The sequence below is a fragment of the Pleurodeles waltl genome, chromosome 8 (assembly GCF_031143425.1).
Source record: "Pleurodeles waltl isolate 20211129_DDA chromosome 8, aPleWal1.hap1.20221129, whole genome shotgun sequence".
In the NCBI taxonomy this organism is placed as follows: domain Eukaryota; kingdom Metazoa; phylum Chordata; class Amphibia; order Caudata; family Salamandridae; genus Pleurodeles; species Pleurodeles waltl.
Genome location: NC_090447.1, coordinates 29,872,957 through 29,898,424, shown reverse-complemented (window position 1 = coordinate 29,898,424; position 25,468 = coordinate 29,872,957). Strand labels below are relative to the sequence as shown.

Sequence of the window (25,468 nt, the reverse complement as noted above, 5' to 3'; positions counted from 1 at the left end):
CAGCACAGACCACTGACCCCATGCCGTTCCATGCCATTCACCCGCTAAGGCTCTAGCGATTGACTAATCCAAGCAGACTGATCTACCCCCTTCTCTTCAAAAACAGTCTGTTGTGAGCGTGCCCTGTGGGTAAACATTCTCTATTGTACAAGACGACTCAAGGCTTCTCTCCGTCCAGTGCCCTTCACAATCACCAAAGTGACCAAGTAACATTTACACAAGAAAATAAGGGAGCTATTTACAAAGGTAACTCTACACATGTATATTTACTCATGCGTATTTACTGCAATACCAAGATGTCATGCTACACGATTTTTGCTATTAACCATTTCTGAGTCTAGGTTTACAACTAGGTGCAGATGTTCATGTCTCTGCCCCCTTGAATTAGGGGGGTGGAGCCTCTTACAGCAGGAATTACTAGTGGTAACACTGCATATTATATAAGATGGCGCTCTCTTCGCCCTGGCAGAGATCTCTCTGTGGGAAAGTATAGCGAAAGTAATTAAAGTTTATCATTCTTTTAAAAACAAACATAAACAAGTACTTAGAATATAAATGGAAATGAATTCCAAAATATTTATTGAACCTAGAACAAATAGTGTTATAGCGCTTTAATTTAAGTTAAAGGTATAATACACAATTCATTTAAATATATTCATTTATAAATATTTTTAAATCATTTAAAAAACACCCTCATTAACATATTTATTTTTCATTGACTATGAGGTAAATGTTGCGAGAAATTAAGTGTTATATTATTTTGTTACATTTTGATATTTTTATTATTACGTTTTAAAATAATCAAATAATTATATATTCTTTAACACTAAACAAATATATGTTTAGAATTTAAATGTCAAAATAACTGAGTTAATTTGACAAGACTTCCATCGAGAGCTGGTGAAGTACCAGTGGTTGGCCATGTGTGGGGTTTGACTCCCTCCAACACTGGGCTGGAGTATATCGGAGTCTGTTTAGACACCTTTAAAACTGTAGTAAGGTCAGAGGTCTAGTTAGTGAACAGTGATTGGCTTACTTTTTGTGGGTGCGTTTCTATTAGCCTGCCCCTCCCTAGTCCTCCCCTTGAATTTGCCTAAACTCCTCCCATTTAGTAGTAAGTATTCCCCATTTTCCAGCCACTGTCCTGGTCCCTCCCACCTTTACTACTGAAAGGTACACATAGGTGTGCAGAGGTCTTCGAACAGAGACGAAGAGCGAGACGAGGGTGTATGTTTAAGAGTAACACTTCGTGGGCAGGAGCAGTGCCACTTCACGTGCCACAGAATGCAGTTTGTGACCAGGCCACTAGGTGTGCAGCCTGGGCTTGCCGCTAGGCCCGCCTCCCTGGTGGACACACACTCTCGGTAGGTGCCACATTGTGTCCGTGGTTGGTGGGGCTGTACTGCATGCGCAGGCTTTTAATACACAAATGCTGGGGCTCTTTGTTTAGTGATGGGGTGCCTTGTATGTGTACGCACACGCCAACTGCTAAGGCTGCCTTGTATGTGTACGCACACGCCAACTGCTAAGGCTGCCTTGTATGTGCGCACACTGTGTTGGTTGTAAATGAATACATCACATGGATGCTATTGTGGCCTTGAGTGAGGGCACATATAAACGTACTATATCACGGGTCGGTGCGTTGTGTGCACACTGGCTGGTTCCTAAGGGCCTACGTCTGTCTGGCATGAAAGTACACTTGGAATCGAGGTGTTAAGATGAACTTTTTCGATGACTTAGAGAACTGCCTGCCCTCCTAGACTTGCAAGTTGTACTTCCGGGTGTTGTGGCACAGTGGACTAATGCATCCACTGTGTTTGACCTCATGGTCACAAGTTCAAATGCCGGTGGGCCCACTCAGCCTTTCATCCTTTTAGGTCGATAAAATGAGTTGGGTAACAATAAAAACATCTGTCGTTCAGTTCCAAGCTACCCTTCTGGGCGAACGTGAGTTTTACAAATACACGTTATGTAACTGCTTGGTAGGGCTCTCTGGCACATACAGCCTAAGCTGGTTGCTACGGTTGTCATGGAGAAACACACAGACAGACACACTGGTTATTTGCTAGGACTGAGTTGTGCACAATGTATGGGTGTTACAAATAGACACATCACAAACCCATTAGCTGTTTGCTAGCTCTGTACTGTGTGGATACACACACGTAAGTTCAACATCAGGTTTTTAGGTTGTTTCTCAACAATGCGCTCAGTCAGTATCTGGTTTGCGCGACTGTCAAATAACCCCACACACTTCCTGATCACCAGGGACCTTGTGTGCACCTACACACAACAGGGGGTTGCTCCATCTTTAGATACCACATATCCACATGTAGGTTGTATTTTATGGTCCAACCCAAGAGCTGGTTAACGCACCCAACAGCCGCCTTTTAGTGCTTTCTTTTGCACACGCACGATGGCACACACGGAGAAGCTGGATTTCGAGCGGTGTGCAATGCACACAGAATAAACAGTCGCCATGACAATAACGTACAGTATTACAAGGTGTGGGGGTAACAGTCCCCAGGTGCCCGCCCCCCGGTACGTTTTCAGCTACGCTTCTATACATATAAATGATATCAGCGGATATTAAAGCGTCGAAGCACCAGTTGCTATGGCATCATCCAAGCGCCTACATCCAAAGATGCTCACTGCACATCCGTGGGATGAGGGCACACACCGCCCGCTGGCTGGATGGCGAGGTTGTGTAGAGACGTGCACGTACACACCAGCTGCACAGCACACGGTCCTGGAGTCACAAACAGGCCCTGGTTGTTGCTACCGCTTCCCCGGGTTCCGCCGGTTGCTAGGGTAGTTCTGTATTCAGCCAATGGCAGCGCAGAGCTGTTGCTAGGGCGCCCTGATATCACTGAGATGCCGGTGAAGATGCTGACGAGGGACGAGATGTCCTCTCAGTGGCTCTGGACCAGGACAACACGGGCGGGCGGCTGGTCCTACACACACACACACGCACCCCGGGGGCAGGGGGTGCTGGGAGGGGCGTTAGCCAAGCTTTAAACCCCTCTCTGCGCACGCGAGGGACCAGGGCCCCTCCTGGGTAACCATGCAGCTCTGGGGGATACCCTCCGGCGACGAGACCCGGGGGTGCGCAGAGGTGAAGGGTGGGCCCCCACCTCAGCCACGACGTACCCAGCACACCCCAGGTAAAGACTGACACCGGGCGCTCAGTGCACCTTACACAGGGCCAACGTGACTTCACAGCACTGCGCACCAGGACGCAGCAAACCGAACCCCTCCAAAGGGACAGCGCAACAGAGTATAGAGGCACAACACACGAAGTACGACACAAAACGGCCGATCTTACACAATACAGCTTATTTAACCTACAACACTCATCGCAAAACATAACTGAAAACACGGAATAAACCACTGCTATTGTGAAATAACGCACCACTGTAAGCCGTGCGCACATCACTCACGAACTGACTCACACATAGCAGCGACAGGTGTTCACACGAGCTGCAGTGTGCCTCTCGCACACTCTCTGGTGGTGGGTGTGTGTGTTTGGATGGGTGCTGCTTTGGGTGCACGCTGATAATGCAGTGTGTGAGAGAGAGTGTGGGGGTGAGGTGGTGTGGGCGGATACAGCTGTGTGTGTGTGTGTGTGTGTGTTTTTTGACCTGTAGAATCTAGAGTGCAGACAGCGTCTGTGGGGGCTGTACTGAGGTGGGGGCTGTACTGAGGTGGGGGCTGGTGATACAGGGAGAATGTCTGGCTGTGCTCCTTCACAGCTCCCCGCATCACCTTCTTCTTCTGGGGGAACACACCTCGTAGCTCCAGACAAACACACGCACCCCCAAGCTTCTGAACAGCAGAATGCCATTCTGTGCACCTCAGAATGAGCGAAAATGTGAGATTGGCACGGTGTCCTTCATTTCAATGTCTGAAACTTGGAACCGGGTGCAAATCAAGCACCCACCAATTACTACACCCTGCACAGTGGGCAAGGAGTTGCTGCGTAATTTATGTTTGCGATTACATCTGAGTTGTACCTATAATTACTCTCCTAGCAAGTAAAAATATGGTGCCAAATACAAAGGTAACTGCCCCCCGTCTACCCTAATTTCACATCAGTACCCGAGAAAAAGTGAGTAATGCTTTATAAAGGTCATTCACCCCCCAGTAGGTGTCAGCACCCCATCTTTAGCCTCAGGTGAAGATTCTGGGACCACTTCTTCGACTCTACCTCACTGCCTGGCCAACCATGTCCCACTGCTCTTGTTAGCACTTTTTGTCCACAAATTAAAACCATCACTGTGGTGTCCCGAGGCCTCCACAGGTCCTATGTTGTCCACTTCTGGACATGGGCTTCCTTTAAACCAGTGGTCCCCAACCTGTGGTCCGGAGACCCCTGGGGGCCCATGAACCCTCCTCTGGGGGTCTGCGACTGCTTAGAAAATGAAATAATATTATTAGATAATGAGAGTGTATATAAGTAAGGTGCCTAAATGTACATTTGCATAGTTCCTCACCGGACTGGAACCAACTTTACCTACATCAGTAAACAGTCCTTTCCAGCTCACCGGTCCCTCCACTCTGACCCCCTTGATCATGCCCAGGGCCCTTCCTCCTCTCAGCTTCCAGGTATTTACTCACAGAGGTCCTCACCCTGGGTCCAATGCTGCCTGCTTTGTGAGGGTTCTAAATCCTGGTACTTACACGTCGAAGCCCTTGCGATTGTCACCTCTTGATTCATTGCGTTACCAGTTTCCAAACTCTCCGCAGTCAGTCATCCAAAGAGAACATTTACACCAAGGGGAACACCTTTACAATGCGACTCGAACCACACTGCGCCTCAACGACACGGTCTGTACCACGAATGTGTCTTTACAACACATTCCTTTACCACGCAAGTCATTCCAACGACTTGGCTTAAGGAAAGCGTGGTTGGACTGATGTTGGACTTTAAGTCCAGTGCTTTCCCTACTGTTGCCAGACTGAACCTGGAATAGTAAATGATACTATTACAAAGTCCACGGCTTCCCCTAAGGCAAGTTGTTATAACGACTTGCGTTGCAAAGATGCATTCGTGGTTCGGACCGCATTGTTAAGGCATGCGTTGTAAATGTATGCATGGTTCCACCATACAACCGTATACCACACACACTACCAGAAAAGTAACCTCTTGGCTGGGCTCTTGTGGAGGTACCTTAGAAAGAGGCTGTTTTAGTTTCTTTTTTAAAGAATGTGAAACTAGGCGAGTACCTAAGATTGCACCTGGAAAGGAGTTTCAAAACAACAATCTGGCACTGAGAACACATTGTATGTCAGAATACGATTCACAGAAACACTATCTGATAAAAACAATGGCCCTGATTTAGATACTGACGGATGCGTTACTCCATCGCAACAGTGATGGATATCCGTCCACCAAGATCTAAACCCCATTACATCTTATGGGATTTAGATTTCGACGGACAGGATATCCGTCATACTTGTGACGGAGTTACTCGACCGCCAATATCTAAATCAGGCCCACTGTGTCCTAAATATTGATTACAAAAATATCATCCCATTGGGTGCAGGATTTCCATTATTAACTCCCTAAGGTGAATTCTGTAACTGACACTTAGGAGACAATGCTCATCTCATGATACCTGGTTCCTCATCCTCAGAACCCTTTCCTCCTTTGGATTTTACCTTGATCCGTGGGATAACTAGCGGTCTCTTGGTACAGATGCAGGCATTTCTCCCAAACTGCTAGATCATGTCTCTAGAAGCCGTGCCACGAGGGGCGAGGCTGTTAATACACTTAAACATCCAGCAGACAAGTTTAAATCTAATCCAGTCCTTCACCGGTAGCCATTACAGAGCCTTTCGAGCCGGTGTGACCAGGTCCTTTTCGTCTACTAGAACAAGGAGTCAAGTGGCAGCATTTTGCATTCTCTGTAGTCGATTAAGTTGTAACTCTGGGGGCACCTAATGAAGGAAGTTATGGCAGTCCAGCCTCGAATCGATCACTGAACCCCTTCCAGGGTTTTAGGGGCTGACAAGAGCAGAGTTAAGATGGGTCTAACCGTGGTGGCGGCTGCAGTTGACTAACCTTACTTGGGCAGTAACGGCTGTGCCTGGAGGAGACAGAAAATGAAGGTTTGCTCTGCACCTGGGACCAGAAATAATGATTTCAGTTCTTGAGATGTTCCTATGAAGGAAGTTGGAATTGATCCAGTCTTTCAGGGCTCTTAGCACTATCATAAACTAGTCATCCTGGAGTTTTTCATTTGCAAATCACAAGGAGAGTTGAATATCATCTACCGAGTTGTAGCCCCACTTGGGAGTTTGAGAAAAGGTAATGTGGGAGGGAGGCAAGTGTATATTAAATAACAACGAGGGAGCTCTGCAAACTTCTTGTGCGTGATACGGGCCCAGCGAGACCTTTCGGGCTCTGTTGGCAAGGAAGGCCTTCAGTCAGTTAATGGTCTATCCATCAGTGTGGGCAAGAATGTCTAAAGAATAGGATGGTATGATCCATGGTGTGTAATGACACAGCAAAACTAAGCATCGCTAGTAGACGTCCACCTCCATCTTAGGTGAACTAGACGGTATCATCCCAGTAGACTCTCCGTGGCGCGAATACGTAGAAAGCTCGATGTGTGTGGAGGGAGATGGGGGAGGGGTAGAAGTTATGCTAGTTTAATTGGGAGACATCAGTCTTTTTAGAACGTTAACCAAGACCAGGAAGCTAGTAAAATGTCACTAATTGGCTAACACTGAAAGGTCAAGACGTTTATCAAGAGGAAAATTATCAGATTGCCTTGTTTACACAATCAGTTCTGCTCAGTCTGCCTTGTTTACACAATCAGACCTGTTCAGTCTGCCTTGTTAACACAACCAGTCCTGCTCAGTCTGCCTTCTTTACACAACGAGCACTGTTCAGCCTGCCTTGTTAACACAATCAGTCCTGCTCAGTCTGCCTTGTTTACACAATCAGCACTGCTCAGCCTGCCTTGTTTACACAACTAGTCCTGCACAACCAGTACTGGTCAGTCTGCCTTGTTTACACAATCAGCACTGCTCTGCCTGCCTTGTTTACACAACCAGTACAGCTCAGCCTGGTTTGTTTACACAACCAGTCCTGCACAGTCTGCATTGTTTACACAATCAGCATTGCTCACCCTGCCAAGTTTACACTATCAGCACTGCTCACCCAGCCTGCTCAGTCTGCATTGCTTACACAATCAGCACTGCTCAGCCTGCCTTGTTTATACAACCAGTCCTGCTCAGTCTGCCTTCCTAGCAGACCTGGTAGCTGCCCACTCGGTCTTCGGCTGCAAGTGCACCTAGCGTGGTGGCGTATAATCGCGTGCCTACCTTGTGCTTGGCTCCACAGATGGCCTCCAGGTCGTGAATCAGTGTGTTTTTCCGCTGGTGCAGCGCCTTTTCCAGGTCTTCGAAAGTGCCACTGATCTCGGAGATGGCATCGTTCTTCCGGTCAATCAGCTGCTTACTGATCTCAGTGACCAGAGCTATGGAGCAGGTGAGCTGAGGGAGCCTGCGGAGAGAAGCAAGTAAGTTGTTAATCCACCGCAGAGTGGAGGAGAACAGAAGTGTGATGGTTCGAATGCTTGTATTAATCTCAGCCTCCCGCTGGACTCTCTCTCTCAAGATCAATGTAAGAATTCCTCCCATCAGCCTTGTTTGCTGCAACTTGTGAGGCAGAACGGGATGCGTAGTTTGCTCACAGCTCAAGACAGGTGTGGCGCACAGAGTAAGAGAAGTGTTTGTGAGAGTCAGACCACAAAAGGGGGGAGGCGCATAGGTTCAGTGACCAGGTGTATACTCGCTGCTGGTAAATTTGTCTTGCTAACTCAGCTGAGCCTCTTTGCAGAAGCCAAAGTTTAAAGTGACATTATAGTTAGGACTTGTAATGATATAAAAAAACTATCCTTTTAAAACAAAAAAGCCACAAATTCACCAGTTATAGTTTACTAAGCTAACAATACTTTGTGCCTCCACCATGCACAGATTATGGCCTCACAGGTTACATCACTCGTGACATGTTAACGTGTTTTCCTCATGCACCCACAAAAAATAAAAAACACATTTGGAGGACAAAGAATAATAAATGAGCAGTTGGTGTTGCTCCTTTATTTTTCACTGCGACCCATAATGCCATTCATGGATTACCTTAAATATATTTTCATGCATGTTGGTGCCCTAATCTGAACAGGGGCACCACCCGCATTTGTTAAGTGTTGTGGGTGGGGCCGCATGGAGTACAGCAAATAAATTCAAAACACAAGTGGTCCCCAAGGGGGAAGTTCAGCCCTTGACTTCTGTGGCAGTAGTTATTTAGGAATCCTTCATTCAAAGAACGTTTACTTGTACATTAATGAAAATGTCACTTACCCAGTGTACATCTGTTCGTGGCATCAGTCGCAGTAGATTTGCATGTTCTGCAATAGCTCGCCATCTGGTGTTGGGCCGGAGTGTTACAAGTTGTTTTTCTTCGAAGAAGTCTTTCGAGTCACGGGACCGAGTGACTCCTCCTTTTGTCTCCATTGCGCATGGGCGTCGACTCCATCTTCGATTGTTTTTCCCCGCAGAGGGTGAGGTAGGAGTTGAATTGTAGTAATAGTGCCCATGCAATGGAGTGACTAAGTATGCACCTATTTAAGGTTGAGATGATACATATATAAATAATTGAAGGTAACTTCCGAACTGCTACAGGCTCCCGGGGAGGCGGGTGGGCACATGCGAATCTACTGCGACTGATGCCACGAACAGATGTACACTGGGTAAGTGACATTTTCAGTTCGATGGCATCTGTCGCTGTAGATACGCATGTTCTGCATAGACTAGTAAGCAGTTATTTCCCCAAAAGCGGTGGATCAGCCTGTAGGAGTGGAAGTAGTTTGAAATAATGTCCTTAATACGGCTTGACCTACTGTGGCTTGTTGTGCGGATAACACGTCTACACAGTAGTGCTTGGTGAATGTGTGAGGCGTAGACCATGTGGCTGCCTTACATATTTCTTGCATTGGGATGTTTCCTAGAAAGGCCATGGTAGCACCTTTCTTTCTGGTTGAGTGTGCCCTTGGTGTAATGGGCAGCTGTCGTTTAGCTTTAAGGTAGCAGATTTGGATGCATTTAACTATCCATCTGGCTATACCTTGTTTTGAAATTGGGTTTCCTGCATGAGGTTTTTGAAATGCAATAAAGAGTTGTTTAGTCTTTCTGATGTTCTTTGTTCTGTCAATGTAATACATCAATGCTCTTTTGACATCTAATGTATGTAGTGCCCTTTCAGCTACGGTATCTGGCTGTGGAAAGAACACTGGAAGTTCCACTGTTTGATTTAGATGGAACGGTGAAATAACCTTTGGCAAAAATTTAGGATTGGTCCTTAGGACGACTTTATTTTTGTGTAGTTGTATAAAAGGTTCCTGTATAGTAAACGCCTGAATCTCGCTTACTCTTCTCAGGGAAGTAATGGCGATGAGAAATGCCACCTTCCAGGTTAGGAACTGTATGTCGCAGGAGTGCATGGGTTCAAAAGGTGGACCCATAAGTCTAGTTAGGACAACATTTAGGTTCCATGAAGGAACAGGTAGTGTTCTTGGTGATATAATTCTCCTAAGGCCCTCCATGAATGCTTTAATGACTGGTATTCTATATAGGGAAGTTGAATAGGTAGTCTGCAGGTATGCAGATATTGCTGCAAGGTGAATCTTAATGGAAGAGAAAGCTAGGTTAGATTTTTGTAAGTGAAGCAAGTAACCCACTACATGTTCTGGAGTTGTGTGTAATGGTTGTATTTGATTAGTATGGCAGTAGCAAACAAACCTCTTCCATTTACTTGCATAGCAGTGCCTGGTGGATGGCCTTCTTGCTTGTTTTATGACTTCCATACATTCTTGGGTAAGTTGTAAGTGCCCGAATTCTAGGATTTCAGGAGCCAGATTGCTAGATTCAGCGATGCTGGATCTGGGTGTCTGATCTTTTGGTTGTGCTGTGTCAACAGATCTGGCCTGTTGGGCAATTTGATGCAGGGTACCACTGATAGGTCTAGCAGCGTTGTGTACCAGGGTTGCCTTGCCCAAGTTGGTGCTATCAATATGAGTTTGAGTTTGCTTTGACTGAGTTTGTTTACCAGGTAAGGAAGGAGAGGGAGAGGAGGAAAAGCGTAAGCAAATATCCCTGACCAGTTCATCCATAGGGCATTGCCTTGGGATTGTTTGTGTGGGTACCTGGATGCGAAGTTTTGGCATTTTGCGTTCTCCCTTGTCGCAAACAAGTCTATCTGAGGTGTTCCCCAGAGTTTGAAATAAGTGTTCAGAATTTGGGGGTGAATTTCCCATTCGTGGACCTGTTGGTGATCTCGAGAGAGATTGTCTGCGAGTTGATTTTGTATCCCTGGTATAAACTGTGCAATTAGGCGAATTTGGTTGTGAATTGCCCAATGCCAAATTTTTTGTGCTAGCAGGCTTAACTGCGTGGAGTGCGTCCCTCCCTGCTTGTTTAGATAATACATTGTTGTCATGTTGTCTGTTTTGACGAGAATGTATTTGTGAACTATTATTGGTTGGAAAGCTTTTAGTGCTTGAAAAACTGCTAGAAGTTCTAGGTGATTGATATGCAGTTTTGTTTGATGTACGTTCCATTGTCCTTGTATGCTGTGTTGATCGAGGTGTGCTCCCCACCCTGTCATGGAAGCATCTGTTGTTATTACGTATTGTGGCACTGGGTCTTGGAAAGGCCGCCCCTTGTTTAAATTTATGTTGTTCCACCACAGAAGCGAGAGGTAAGTTTGGCGGTCTATTAACACCAGATCTAGAAGGTGACCCTGTGCTTGAGACCACTGTGATGCTAGGCATTGTTGTAAGGGCCTCATGTGCAGTCTTGCGTTTGGGACAATGGCTATGCATGATGACATCATGCCTAGGAGTTGTAATACCATCTTTGCCTGTATCTTTTGTGTTGGATACATGCGTTGTATGATGGTGTTGAAATTTTGAATTCTTTGTGGACTTGGAGTGGCTACTCCCTTTGATGTGTCTATTATGGCTCCCAGGTATTGTTGTACCTTGCGTGGCAGAATTTTGGATTTTGTGAAATTGACGGTGAACCCGAGTTTGAAGAGGGTTTGTATGATCTGATTTGTGTGATTTGAGCACTGTATGAACGAATGGGCCTTGATTAGCCAGTCGTCCAAATATGGGAACACATGTATTTGCTGCCTTCTTATGTGTGCAGCGACTACCGCTAGACATTTGGTAAAGACTCTTGGTGCGGTTGTTAATCCGAAAGGCAGTACCTTGAATTGGTAATGTATTCCTTTGAATACAAACCTTAGGTATTTCCTGTGCGATGGGTGTATTGGTATATGGAAATAAGCATCCTTGAGGTCTAAAGTTGCCATGTAGTCGTGTAGTTTTAGCAATGGCAATACTTCTTGTAGTGTGACCATGTGGAAGTGGTCTGATTTGATGAAAGTGTTCACTACTCTGAGGTCTAGGATTGGTCTCAGCGTTTTGTCCTTCTTTGGTATCAGAAAGTACAGTGAGTAAACTCCTGCGTTTATTTGTGTGTTTGGCACTAATTCGATTGCATTCTTTTGCAATAGTGCCTGCACTTCTATCTCCAGGAGATTGGAATGGTGTGTTGTTAAATTTTGTGCTTTTGGTGGTATGTTTGGAGGGAATTGTAGAAATTCTATGCAATAACCATGTTGGATAATTGCTAGAACCCAAGTGTCTGTAGTGATTTCCTCCCATGCTTTGTAATAATGACCTATTCTTCCCCCCACTGGTGTTGTGTGGAGGGGGTGAGTGACATGTGAGTCATTGTTTAGTAGTAGGGGTTTTGGGGCTTTGAAATCTCCCTCTATTTCTAGGGAATTGCCCTCCTCTATATTGTCCCCGAAAACCTCCTCTATACTGTCCCTGGTAAGTGGACGGTGTTGCTTGTGAGGTGCTGGCTTGTGTGCTTTGACCCCGAAACCCCCCTCGAAAGGGCGTTTTACGGAATGTGCTGTAATTCCCTCTGCTCTGCGGGGAGTAGAGTGCGCCCATGGCTTTGGCAGTGTCCGTATCTTTTTTGAGTTTCTCAATCGCTGTGTCCACTTCTGGACCGAACAGTTCTTTTTCATTAAAAGGCATATTGAGAACTGCTTGTTGAATCTCTGGTTTAAATCCAGACGTTCGGAGCCATGCATGCCTTCTGATAGTTACAGATGTATTAATTGTCCGTGCAGCTGTATCTGCAGCGTCCATGGAGGAACGTATCTGGTTGTTGGAGATGGTCTGTCCCTCCTCAACCACTTGTTTTGCCCTATTTTGGAAGTCCTTGGGCAGATGTTCAATGAGACGTTGCATCTCGTCCCAGTGGGCTCTGTCATAGCGCGCAAGTAGTGCCTGGGAGTTCGCGATGCGCCACTGGTTTGCAGCTTGTGCTGCGACTCTCTTACCAGCTGCATCGAACTTGCGGCTTTCTTTATCTGGGGGTGGTGCATCTCCAGATGTGTGAGAGTTGGCCCTTTTCCTAGCTGCTCCTACAACAACAGAGTCTGGTGGCAGCTGTGTAGTGATGAAAACCGGGTCCGTAGGAGGCGGCTTATACTTTTTTTCCACCCTTGGTGTGATTGCCCTACTTTTGACCGGCTCCTTAAATATGTCTTTTGCGTGCCGGAGCATACCAGGGAGCATAGGCAGGCTTTGGTAGGAGCTGTGGGTGGAGGAGAGTGTGTTGAACAAGAAATCATCCTCGACCTGTTCTGAGTGGAGGCTTACGTTATGAAATTGTGCTGCTCTAGCCACCACCTGAGAGTACGCAGTGCTGTCTTCTGGTGGAGATGGCTTTGTAGGGTATGCCTCCGGGCTGTTATCTGACACTGGGGCGTCGTATAGGTCCCATGCGTCCTGATCTTGGTCACCCTGGCTCATGGTGGTGTGAGCTGGGGAGTGAGGTGGAGTTTGTGCTGGTGAAACGTTAATCACGGGCGGAGGAGAGGGTGGTGGTGTAACTCTTTTCACCACTTTTGGTTGTGGTGCTTGTTCCGTCTGGAACTCCAACCTTCTCTTTCTCCTAATGGGGGGAAGGGTGCTTATTTTTCCTGTCCCCTGCTGAATGAAGATACGCTTTTGCGTATGGTCCACATCAGTTGCTTGTAGCTCTTCCTCAAACCTATGCTTTTGCATTTGGGAGGTTAGCGAGTGCTCTTCTGTATAAGAGCCTGAAGCTGGGTCGCTTGCAGTTTGTTTCGGCGTCGAAACTTTGTCTGCGTGCTTTTTCGGCTCCGAGGTGACTTTTTTCCTTTTCGGGGCCGAAACCTCTCGGCGTCGATCTGTTTCGGTGCCGCTGTCTCGGCGTCGAGCCGTGTCCACACCGGCATCTCGGTGTCGAGGCTTGTCTCCAGCACTTTCTCGGTCCCGAGAAGGCTGCGTGCCGGTGTCTCGACCAGAGTCGGACGATCTCGGCACTGTTTGGGCCTTTTTCGGTGCCGACGGTCGGTCACCGAATTTATGGGTCGAGCCATGGCCTGGTGGCAGTGGCGTCCCCTGGGCCTTGTAAATGTTTCTTTGTGTGGTTTTCGACGTCTTACTCACGGTTTGTGTGTCGTCGAATCCTTCGGAGTCTGAGTCTTGGATCGAGAAGGTACCTTCTTCTTCCTGTTCCTCGAACTCCCGTTGGGCTGTCGGTGCGGACGCCATTTGAAGTCTTCTGGCTCGACGGTCTCGGAGTGTTTTTCGGGACCGGAACGCACGACAGGCCTCGCAGGTGTCTTCGCTGTGCTCAGGTGACAGGCACAGGTTGCAGACCAAGTGTTGGTCTGTGTAAGGGTACTTATTGTGGCATTTGGGGCAGAAACGGAACGGGGTCCGTTCCATCGGCGTTCTTCAGCACGCGGTCGGGCCGACCAGGCCCCGACGGAGGATCGAAAAACTACCCCGAAGGGCACCGGAGCTCTTCGATCTTCGATGCGGTGTGGAATCTAAGTACGCCGATCCCGAACGCAACAATACCGACGAAAATCTTCCGAAATTAGCTAATTTTCCGTTCCGAAACTCGGAGCGACAGGAACACGTCCGAACCCGATGGCGGAAAAAAAACAATCGAAGATGGAGTCGACGCCCATGCGCAATGGAGACAAAAGGAGGAGTCACTCGGTCCCGTGACTCGAAAGACTTCTTCGAAGAAAAACAACTTGTAACACTCCGGCCCAACACCAGATGGCGAGCTATTGCAGAACATGCGTATCTACAGCGACAGATGCCATCGAACATGTAGTTTATTATACTTCAAGCAAATCAATTTAAATAATGCCGCAAGGTGTTCCTATAAAGCGACAGCGCAGTGCAAAGTGACAAGGTGAGTAAAACGCGCACCGGTGCTAAATGCATTCATATGTACATGTGGCTGTACGGGGCAGTATGGTGTTTACAGAGATACGCGCTCGTCGAGAATCACAATCCACAGTCAAGTTTTAAAAGACAGTCCACACTCAAGGTTTCTTGTCGACGTTTCGACCACAATATCAAGTTAATCAGAACAGGGGCATCACCAGGACAGCAAAACGAAAGGAGACGTCAAATAACATGCTTATGGATTTTTCATCTTCCTCGTGGATGCTTTAGGGTTACTTCCAAATTCAGTCAATACCTTGGTCCATGCAGTCAGAGGGATACAGGACCGCTATTAAATATGCAGAGTTCCTGTCTGTACTCGAGTAAACCCAAGTGTCCATCAATACTGGACTCAAATCAAAACGCAACCATGGAGTAGAGCAGCTACCCAGAAATACTTTTAAAAAAATAAAGCTATGTTTCCTGGGGTTTATATAACATGACCCCAGGAAAGGTTATTGTTAGGTGACAATGCCAGTTGCAACATTACATTTTAAACCAAAAAGCAATGAAATTCACCAGCTATAGTTAACTGACGTGCTATAACTTGAGCCGTAAAGTAACTAACTCATGCCCCCCCCTGCACTGCTTGTCCCTCACACAGTACATCACTCATGAAATGTTCTGTGACCTCATTGAGAACACCACTGCTCACATCTAAAATTACATCATTGATAAAAAAACTGTGTGTGGCGGGCGGGAGTTACAGCTACTTCAGTGTTCGAGTTATAGTTACTTCAGATAACTATAAGTGGTGAATTTCTGTGTTTTTTTAGTTTGAAATATAATGTTGCAACTGCATTGTAGCCTAACAATAATGTCATTTTAGGCTTTGTTTTTTTCCGTGAATACATAGACAGATATATAGATAGAGACAGATAGCTAGAGACAGATAGATATATAGACAGATCCATATATAGACAGATAGAGAGATAGACAGAGAGATAGACAGATAGATAGACAGACAGACGGTTAAGGTATTGTTTTTCCCAGCTGATACATTTTTGTAGTTTTTGATTCATACCCATTTATGATAAACATTTACTTATTTATCTGCAAATCTCCAGTTATTAGTTGGCCTGCCATGCATTTAAAAATGTCATATTTACATTATTTTTGGGGATCTTAACTTCTTTATCTCTTCCCTGTATGGTATTAGGCTGTAGGCTCCTGATGCCCCTTTTTAGGGTTGCGCGCGCAAATGCTCTAGCCTGTTGTAATCTCTCTGTGGGCTTTTAACCATGCCCATCAGTTTGGTTGGTTCGTGAGCTTGCCTTTTAAAATTTGCTTGATTTCATTAGTGAAAGGCATGCAGACGTCATGTCTTTTCCGGTGTTTAGCGCTCCTCAAGCACACCGGTAAACTACTGAAAACATATGAGGCTTTGTGTTTTCCGAATGGCTTCTTTTTATTTCCTACGCAGCACGATCTCGCTGGGCAATAGTCAAGTGCTTTGCATGACATCGACCCAGTTACATGGATAATTGCACTTTTGCCAATACGTCTGACTGCGAGCGAACTTCTGTTTCCAATTGTGGGTCTCCTTCATGCTCATGGCGGCCGTCGGCTCGCTTATGTGAAACTGTTTTGCTTTTCATTTTCAGTTTATGTGGCAAGAAAAGTCCAGTTCGGAGTTTACAACGCTAATAGCTCTAACTCGAGCAAATTCGAAAACCTTTGCTTTGAAAATCTTGTTAGTTTAAGCCTGGATCCTGGCAAAAGCTATCAAAGGTAGTGAGAACCTTTGGATATACTTGCGTATTGTGGAAAAGCATGAAGCCTGAATTCTACTGGCGTCTTCCTCATATTCAGGACATCGAGAAGGGACAAAGGCTATGAGATTCAGAGAGTAACAAAGACTCAGCACAGGTTTAAAGATTCAAGGAGTAACAAAGACTGGCTACAGGCTGTGAAATTCAGAGAGTAACAAAGATTGAGCACATGTTTAAAGATTCATGGAGCAACAAAGACTGGCTACAGGGCTGGGAAATTCAGAGGGTAAGAAAGACTGAGCACATGTTTAAAGATTCATGGGGTTACAAAGACTGGGCACTGGCTGTGAGATTAAGACAGGAACAAAGATTGATCACAGTCTATGAGATTTAGAGAGTATCAAATACTTGGCACACTCTGCAAGATTCAGAGGGTAATAATGACTGGGCAATGGCTACGAGATTCAGAGAGCAACAAAGTTTGGATGCAGATTTAAAGATCTGGCGAGTGACCAAGTCATGGGGTAGGTGGCGCAAGTCAGAGTAACAAAGACTGGGCACAAGCTGTGAGAATCAAAGTGCAACAAGGATTGAGCCCAGTCTGTGAGATTCAGAAGGCAACAAAGATTGAGCACAGGTTTAAAGATTCGGAGAGCTACAAAGACTGAGCACAGATTTAAAGATTCAGAGAGTAACAAAGATTGGTCATAGACTGTACGGCACAGAAAGTGATAAATTGAGCACAGGCTATGAGATTTAGAGAGCAACAAATACTGAGCATAGGCTGCAAGATTCAGAGGATGATAACTGGTCAATGGCTGAGAGATTTAGAGAGCAACAAAGTGAGCACATGCTCTGAGATTCAGAAGAGTGAGCACAGGCTGTGAGATTCAGAGGGTGATAACTGGACAATGGGTGAGAGATTCAGAGAGCAACAAAGAGTGAGCACAGGCTGTGAGATTCAGAGTGTGATAACTGGACAATGGGTGAGAGATTCAGAGAGCAACAAAGAGTGAGCACATGCTCTGGGATGCAGAAAACAAAAAGTACTGAGCACAGGCTGTGAGATTCAGAGGGTGATAACTGGACAATGGATGAGAGATTCAGAGAGCAACAAAGAGTGAGCACAGGCTGTGAGATTCAGAGGGTGATAACTGGACAATGGGTGAGAGATTCAGAGAGCAACAAAGAGTGAGCACATGCTCTGAGATTCAGAAAACAACAGAGTGAGCACAGGCTGTGAGATTCAGAGGGGGATAACTGGACAATGGGTGAGAGATTCAGAGAGCAGCAAAGAGTGAGCACAGGCTGTGAGATTCGGACAGTGACAAATATTGAGCCCAGGTTGCACGAGTCTGAGAGTAACAAAGACTGTGCAAAGGCATGAGGTTCAGAGAGCAACAAAGACTGAGCACAGGTTTAAAGATTCAGAGGGTAACACAGATTGGTCATAGACTGCACGACTCAGAGTAACAAAGACTGGACACAGAGTATGAGAGTTAGATAGTAACAAAGACTGAGCCCAGGCTGCAAGATTCAGAGTAATAATAACTAAGCAAAGGCTGCAAGAGTCAGAGAGTAATAAACAATGGGGACAGGCTGCACAAGTCAGAGCAACAAAGACTGAGCACAGGCTGTGAGATTCAGTGACCAATAAAGCCTGCGCACAGGTCAAAAGATTCAGAGAGTAACAAAGTGTGGGCGCGGGTGTGAGATTCAGAGGGTAATAAACACCGCACACAGGCTGCCCAACAGAGTAACAAAGACTAGGTAGAATCAGCACAATTCAGAGGTAACAAATACTAGACAGGCTGCGCAAGACCAAAGAAGGAGCAGAGTTTTTGAGACTCAAACAAAAGATGTGACGAGTAGCGCCTATGAAGACAGGCAGTCTAGGAGCACCGATTCTGAAACCAGACAGCAGAGGGGGGAGCAGAGGCTGTGAGGCGCAGACATGAGAGACAGCGATGCAGGGGCTGTTAGACTTGGGGGTCAGAGGATGGAGATCAGGAAACAGAGGAAAGAACAGAGGCTGAGATAAGACACCAGAGGAGGGACGGCTGGGTTATGAGAGCAGACAGCGGGGGCAGGGGGGAGAGATTCCAATCAGAGTTCTAAAACTCAGGGAGCACGATGGAGAACAGAGGCTATGATATTTAGGGGTCACTGTCAGAGGAAGAGAGATCGTACAACAGAGGGGGCAGTAGCTGTAACATTTGGGGAGCACAGTGTGGAACAGAGGATGTGATATTTAGGGATCACTGCCAGAGGATGAGAGATCATACAATACAGAAGGAGAACAGTATAAAAAACAGGGGGACACAGTGAGGGGCAGAGGATGAGATTTAGGGGTCACTGTCAGAGGAAGAGAGATCATACACCAGAAGTGGGCCAGCAGCTGTAAAATTCGAGGGGCACAGTAAGGAGCAGAGGCTGTGAGAGTTTAGGGGGCACTACCAGAGGATGAGAGGTCATACAACAGAAATGGGGGGGGGGGGGGGGGTGCAGCTGTAAAATTCCGGGAGCACAGTGAGAGGCGCAGGATGTGAGCAGTGTCCTCTTGAGGGTTTTGGGGGCTCTCGGTAGGACACATTTTTGGGCCCCTGTTCAAAACAACTTGCAATTCTTTTACCCACGTTTGTGCGAACTGTACCACAATGCAGTTGAACTAGGACCCCACAAATCTTCAGAAGACGATGGACAGAGAGACAGAGATAGGCGAGGCGCAGATGAAAGGGTCAGATACAGAAATATCGGTGAACTTGAGAGAGATAAAATGTACTTTCCCGGGGCAGGGGGAGGGTTGGCAGGGGCAAATTTCCCACTTTGCCCATTCATTAAAAAGCCTCTGGTTGTGAGATTCCGACAGAAGAGGAGAGATAAGGCTGTGAGACACGGAGAGGCCACTGCATGGCCCCAGATGCCGGTGTCTGGAGGGGGCACAACGGTGGGTGGGCAGGTCCACTGCCTATGCTAAAGATGGATGAATGGGTTACTGGTCTGCTGGGCTCCAAGCAGTGACCGGTTGTTCCTCCTTCCCATTATTTTCTGCGTCTCAGCTGTGCAGGGGGCATAGGACTACGCTGCCAGAGAGCCCTGCCCGCCCGGGCATCCTACTAGGTGATACCCACGTGTGCTGTATGCGCGTGGCTGCCCCCGTTCTGCACTCCACCCACGCAGGAGGCTCGCAGACACCAGCGCCCCCACCCCACCCGCGCTGCAGTCACTGAACCGTCCATGTGATGCCCCCTCCCATGCGGCACCAAGGCCGCCCGGTTATTTTTAGGCGGAAGATGCTGATGCTGCTGCAGCAGGCCGGTTGTCAAGGTAACCGCTTTAGATGTATGTGCCACATTTCACCCAATCAGGAGCCTGCCCTCTCTTAGCAGAGTATCCCTGAGATTTGAGATTTTCATCTCTATAAAATGGTGCACACCAGAGACGGCGTCGAGAGATGCCACCTCAGGGCACACCGCAGGCACAGGGCGGGGCCCAACGACTCGTAGGATTGTGGCACCCCTGTGCGGGCAAGAAGCAATTCAACACACAAACAAGCAACATGAATGAATAAGGGAATGGATGTATTTTCATGGACAGCTAGAAGTGCAATCTAGGTCATCTCTAGGCGCTACCTGTATCGGCAGAGGGTCACGCATTTTGGTCGAGCGGTGAAGGTGGGATTAAGCTCGCCTCTTCTGCTCCAAGTGAGAAGCTGTTCACCACCACCAGCCAGACTGAACCTTTATTTAATTAAACAACCAAACAAGTGAAAACGGGTGCTCGTCATCGAGTTTTTGCCCTTGGAGTCCACCAGCCTAGGTTCTAAACCCGCCTGCCCCTCTGTACTGTGTGATTCTGGGCAGAAGGCATCGCCTCCCCGGGTACAGTTTACTTATCTCCAAAGGCGGGGCAGGGTGTCGAGAGGTCCCTCGGGTGAATATTACAGAAAAACACGACAGGACGGTGCCACACCTTGGAGTGGACTTTGGGTCTGTGCTTTGATACATGAAGCAGGTGTCAGGAGGGGGCGGTTAAGCACACCCAATGTCTCAGCAAAGGCTTGTTAGGCCCTAACACAAGCAAGGGTAGTGGGCACCTGATCACCTGGTCGGGTAGTAAATTACAGGCAGACATGGGCCGGAAGAGCCCTGTGCCTAGGTGCCACTGCACCTGCTGCACCACTGAAGGCTACGAACTGAATTTGCAGCAGAGCCCATGCCACGGGGAGAAGGGGGGGGGGGGGGGGGGGGTTTGGGGGGTAAAAGTTCCGGCTCGGCTCCAAGAGCCAACGCACAGCCCCGTTATCAGAAAGAGCCGGCATGTAAAACATTCAAGCGAGGACGTGTAAATATGGGAGCGGCTCCTCAAGATTAAAAAAAAGTGAATTTCTTTACCAGTTGGAAAGGTTTTCCTTTGTTGCAGTAAGTGATATCCGTTCATGGAATGACATGTATTAGCCGTGATAGTTACATGACCCCCTCCCCCCTCCATCCTGAGGACCACAGGTGAACCAGAGTTCAAGCAAACCAGTTGTCACCTGCCCTCTGTGTGTGGCCTGTATTGTTATCAACGACAGAGCAACAGTCTAGGCTACGAAGCCGTGGGAAGAAGGTTCTGTATAGCGCACATCCTCGACTGAGAGACTTCAAGTTGCTCTCCAATACGATGATCAAGGGAAGGAGGCACGGGGACGTGGAGGAATTGCCTCAGATCATACACTTTGCTCCAGCGGGAAGCTGGGATTCAATGCCACACATTCCACACTGTGCAATACCCTCACCATTTCTTAACCCCTAAACTGCTCAGGATTTTTTTCCTAAGTGCTGGGCCCTTTTTTGGGCTATTTGGGGCACTTTGCGTTTAGACATCCAACCTTTTCCCCCACATAAGGTATCCATGACAAATCTGCATCCTTTTTTCCAACACCATGAGGATACTAAAGGTACCCAGGGCTTTACAGACTCCCCGGGAGGGGAATGAGAAAATAGCAAAAATAAAGGACAATTTGGGGTTTCGCTTTTTGGGAAAAATAGTGAAAAAAACACCACAAAAACTTGGCTGCTTTATTTTTTTTTTAAATAAAAATGTTAACAGCAAAAAGTTTGCTGTGCGTAAATCACCATCTTTCCACCTTTCAGGAAAAAACAGAGCTGAATAAAAAAAATATTTTTTTAATCCCAGTTTTTGCATTTTTCTTACTTGTTGTTTATTTATTTATTGAACTGTGTTTATAAGATAAGTATTCTAAAAATATCCTGGAATGGTTCTGCTTGTACCCCCTTCCCTCTGTTTCTCATTGTAGTAGTGGCTTGTTGTAATGTTGGAAGCCACTTTTTCCTATTTTTCCTATTTTTTGTGTGATTTCAACCTACTTTCAAGTTTGTGGTGGAAACAGGTATGAAACCAATGGGTGATCCCCCAAGACAGAAAAGGGCCCAAAACGTAATTTGAAAGCATCAGCATTTTCTGTCAAAAGAAAGACTGGATTTAGCAGTGGGGCAGCTGTGATAGTTGGGCCTGGACTCAGCAGCATCCAAGAGAAATCTAGCAAACCCATATGTTTCTGAAAACTTTACAACTGGGTGAGTTCAGGTTAGTGTGCCTCACATTGAAAGGACGTTTTCTTACCCACAATGCCCAGAACACCTCAAACTTTGCCTAAAATCACACATTTTCCCATTTCTTTGATGTAAACTTCTAAAAACTACTAGGAGCTGCACAATTCCTATCGCCAAGCCGTTCCCCAACTTGCCCCGATAAAAACATTATCACACTGTGTTGCTGAGCCCAGTGCCAGCGACAAGCAGGAATCAACCAACAGCAGCTGGTGGGTGCTGTGCCCGGCCCAAACACCGGAGCTAGCCCTAGTGCTGATTTCTCGGTGTTGCATTTTTGGGCCTTTTTGTAACACAAGCCCTAAGCTCAGCAACACAAATTGGGGTAGCATTTTTATCAGGACAAGTGGGGAACACTGGTTGGTAGAAATTTTCTGAGAGGGGAAAAACTTGTGAAAGCCTTCTAGTCTAATTTTAGAAAAAAAACAAATTTAGTGTATGGATTAAAAATTACATTAGAAGATAAGTATTATAAGGTATTTTCAAGAACAGCTTATCTTCTAGCAAATACTGAATAACCGAACATCAAACACAAGGCCCCCTCCTGCACCACTCGCAGCAGATAACTTCAAAGACAACACAATTCAGAGTGGCCACCCTCTCACACAAAGCACCAACTCCACAGACCATGTGACAGACACACTCCTCGCCCAAACACGTGCTCGGCCAGGTTCAGCTTCTCGCAGAACCTCCATCCTTGGCTCACAGTACCTGCTCTTGACTGCATCCAGCTGGTTCTTCAGAGACGCCTTGTGCTGCTCCACCACATCCTTCAGTGGCACCGTGACGTGTTCCCGGTGCTCCCCCTCCGTGCACTCGTGGCACATGGCGGTCTCACAAGACCCACAGTAAAACTCCATCATCTGCAGAAGGAAGCATGTACACCACAGTCAGAGTCATCATGAGGCACAGGCTGTCTCTACGGTTTTTAACAGAAACAAGAGTTTCAACACCCTCTCCAAGCCAGGGCAGTTTGGTACATGGACAGGGTGCTGCGGCACATGGCCAGGGTGCTGCGGCACATGGCCAGGGTGCTGCGGCACATGGCCAGGGTGCTGCGGCACATGGCCAGGGTGCTGCGGCACATGGACAGGGTGCTGCGGCACATGGACAGGGTGCTGCGGCACATGGACAGGGTGCTGCGGCACATGGCCAGGGTGCTGCGGCACATGGCCAGGGTGCTGCGGCACATGGCCAGGGTGCTGCGGCACATGGCCAGGGTGCTGCGGCACATGGCCAGGGTACTGCGGTACATGGTCAGGGTGCTGCGGTACATGGACAGGGTGCTGCGGTACATGGCCAGGGTAGTGCGGTACATGGTCAGGGTGCTGCGGTACATGGTCAGGGTGCTGCGGTACATGGTCAGGGTGCTGCGGTACATGGTCAGGGTGCTGCGGTACATGGTCAGGGTGCTGCGGTACATGGTCAGGGTGCTGCGGTACATGGTCAGGGCAGTGCGGTACATGGTCAGGGCAGTGCGGTACATGGTCAGGGCAGTGCGGTACATGGTCAGGGCAGTGCGGTACATGGTCAGGGCAGTGCGGTACATGGTCAGGGTAATGCGGTACATGGCCAGGGTGCTGCGGTACATGGCCAGGGTGCTGCGGTACATGGCCAGCGTGCTGCGGTACATGGCCAGCGTAATGCGGTACATGGCCAGCGTAATGCGGTACATGGCCAGCGTAATGCGGTACATGGCCAGCGTAATGCGGTACATGGCCAGGGTATTGTGGCACATGGCCAGGGTGCTGCGGTACATGGCCAGGGTGCTGCGGTACATGGCCAGGGTGCTGCGGTACATGGCCAGGGTGCTGCGGTACATGGTCAGGGTGCTGCGGTACATGGTCAGGGTGCTGCGGTACATGGTCTCAGTGCTGCAGGCCCAGGACCAAGAGCCACTTCATGTCCTGAAAGGCATAAAACACCCACCAACCTCAGTGAAGTTACTCACATTTAGTCCACACTTTGTGTTGTTATTTTGAATTATTAAAGCTCCAAAAATGTCAGGAAAACATAAATGGCATTGCTTTCTAAAAAATGTTCCTAGAAAATAATCTGCAAATTAATTTCTAAACTGGGGTTTAAAATGAGCCTTTATAGGTCTGCTGTCCAAATTAATGTTTTGGAAAAAATCACCACACAAATACATAAATATGTCCATACACAGAGGTGCTTTGGGTCAAATGTCTTCATCAACTGATCTGCTAAAAAAAAATTCCACTGAATTATTAAATTGGGATTTACAACAGCATAGGGCAATGAGGCAGCTAGCTTCAGCCACTGGGGCCCTCACTGCGAGTGACTGCAATTATTTCCTGTGCACAGACCAACATCCACCATTAAAGGAGAGATGGACCCATGACTATTCATGTTCATCTGCACCACTTTGTGCAATTAAACATCAATGGTCATTGGTCAAACTCTCTCCAATAACTAACATTTTTTTATGCTGCCTTTGAAAATTACTTTTTATTGCCTTTGCCAATTCTTTTCTTTGGCAAGGACGAAAAGCTACCAAGACACTGTACTTGACCGATCGCGATCCCCAGCACTTCTTACAAATACATTTTTGGGCTTCCGGCAGTGCTTCCTATGCTTCTGCTAATTCTTTCTTTTTGTGCTTGCCCGAGAGATCTCCATGCACTGCTACACAGCTCTTGGCTTCCCCTTCTGCCACTTGCAGTGTATGGTATCCCACACATGAACTGCTTTAATGGGAAGCCATCTTCCAATGCTATATCAATTCTTAATCATTGTTTTACCATTCCAAGATGGCCGCCACATTGCTTTCAAACTCATAACCTATTTTTGTAGGCTGAAAGAATGATAAAGGTATGCCAAAAGCATTGAAAGATGGTAACCAGTGTTTGCAAAGTCACACATGACCAACCATCTTTCATTGTTTTTGGTATATTTATCACTGGTTTAGCCTTTCAACAAAGTAGGCACGTTGCTTCTAAATTTGTCAGCTACTTTAATACAATAACTCAATAATTACCTATGCCAAAATCATTCTTCCATGGCTGCTGCATTTCCATAAGCATTGGCAAGGCCAAGAGGCGAGCAATGTGTTGCCACATTAAAGGCCAGGCCTACTGGCCTTCCAGCACTTGTTAACTTTGATGCATCTATTGCATCACTCACCATGACACAAATACGAGTAATAAGCTACCTGAGGTGTAGACGCTTCCTTCTCCAGAGGGCTCTAATCGAAGAGGGTACGTCAATGAGATAAAAGAACTGAATGCTCAAGCGGTCAAGCAGCTTTATTGGTTACAATAGTTGCACCTACCTTGCCCTCGTGGTTGGGACAGGAGAGTGGCTTCCCCGAGACTGCGCTGACCGAATCCATCATGGCGGAGTCCTCGCGGTTGCACTCTGGGTTTCGCTGCAGGACCTCCATGAGATTGGTGATGAAGAAGTTGTTCTGTAGAGCAGCTACTCCTTTCTCCGGCAGGATAGAGGTCTGACGGCACACAGGGCAGGACAGGGTTAAACTCTGGGGCGGGATATAGTTCTGGAGACACCTGGGACGGAACAGCCACAACAGGAGGGTAAGAAGGAATTCCTACGAAGGAGCAAGGTTGAGACATGCAGATCTGGAGGGATGGCAGCATGAGCAGGCCGGTGTCTACCGGGGAGCACCCCAGAAGCAACGGGCCAGTGGAGAGCACTACACTGGAGGAGAGGGGGAGGGGAAGCGAGCCAACGGTGGACCACAGGAGAACAAAATGGTACAAAGGTGGCGAGCAGAAAGAAGCTGGGTAATGGGGGAGGT

The 25,468-nt window shown here is 47.3% G+C and overlaps 1 protein-coding gene across 2 annotated transcripts in view; it reads right to left on the bottom strand.

Moving 5' to 3' along the window:
• TRIM3 (tripartite motif containing 3) overlaps positions 1 to 25,468 on the bottom strand; it is a 266,225-nt gene that overhangs the window by 80,880 nt on the left and 159,877 nt on the right. For both annotated transcript variants that reach the window (XM_069203661.1, XM_069203662.1), the window contains exons 3-5: positions 24,983 to 25,217; positions 22,402 to 22,553; positions 7,330 to 7,510 (exon numbers count right to left, since the gene is read on the bottom strand). In XM_069203661.1, the coding sequence (XP_069059762.1) occupies positions 7,330 to 7,510; positions 22,402 to 22,553; positions 24,983 to 25,217 (568 nt within the window). The remainder of the gene's footprint in view (positions 1 to 7,329; positions 7,511 to 22,401; positions 22,554 to 24,982; positions 25,218 to 25,468) is intronic.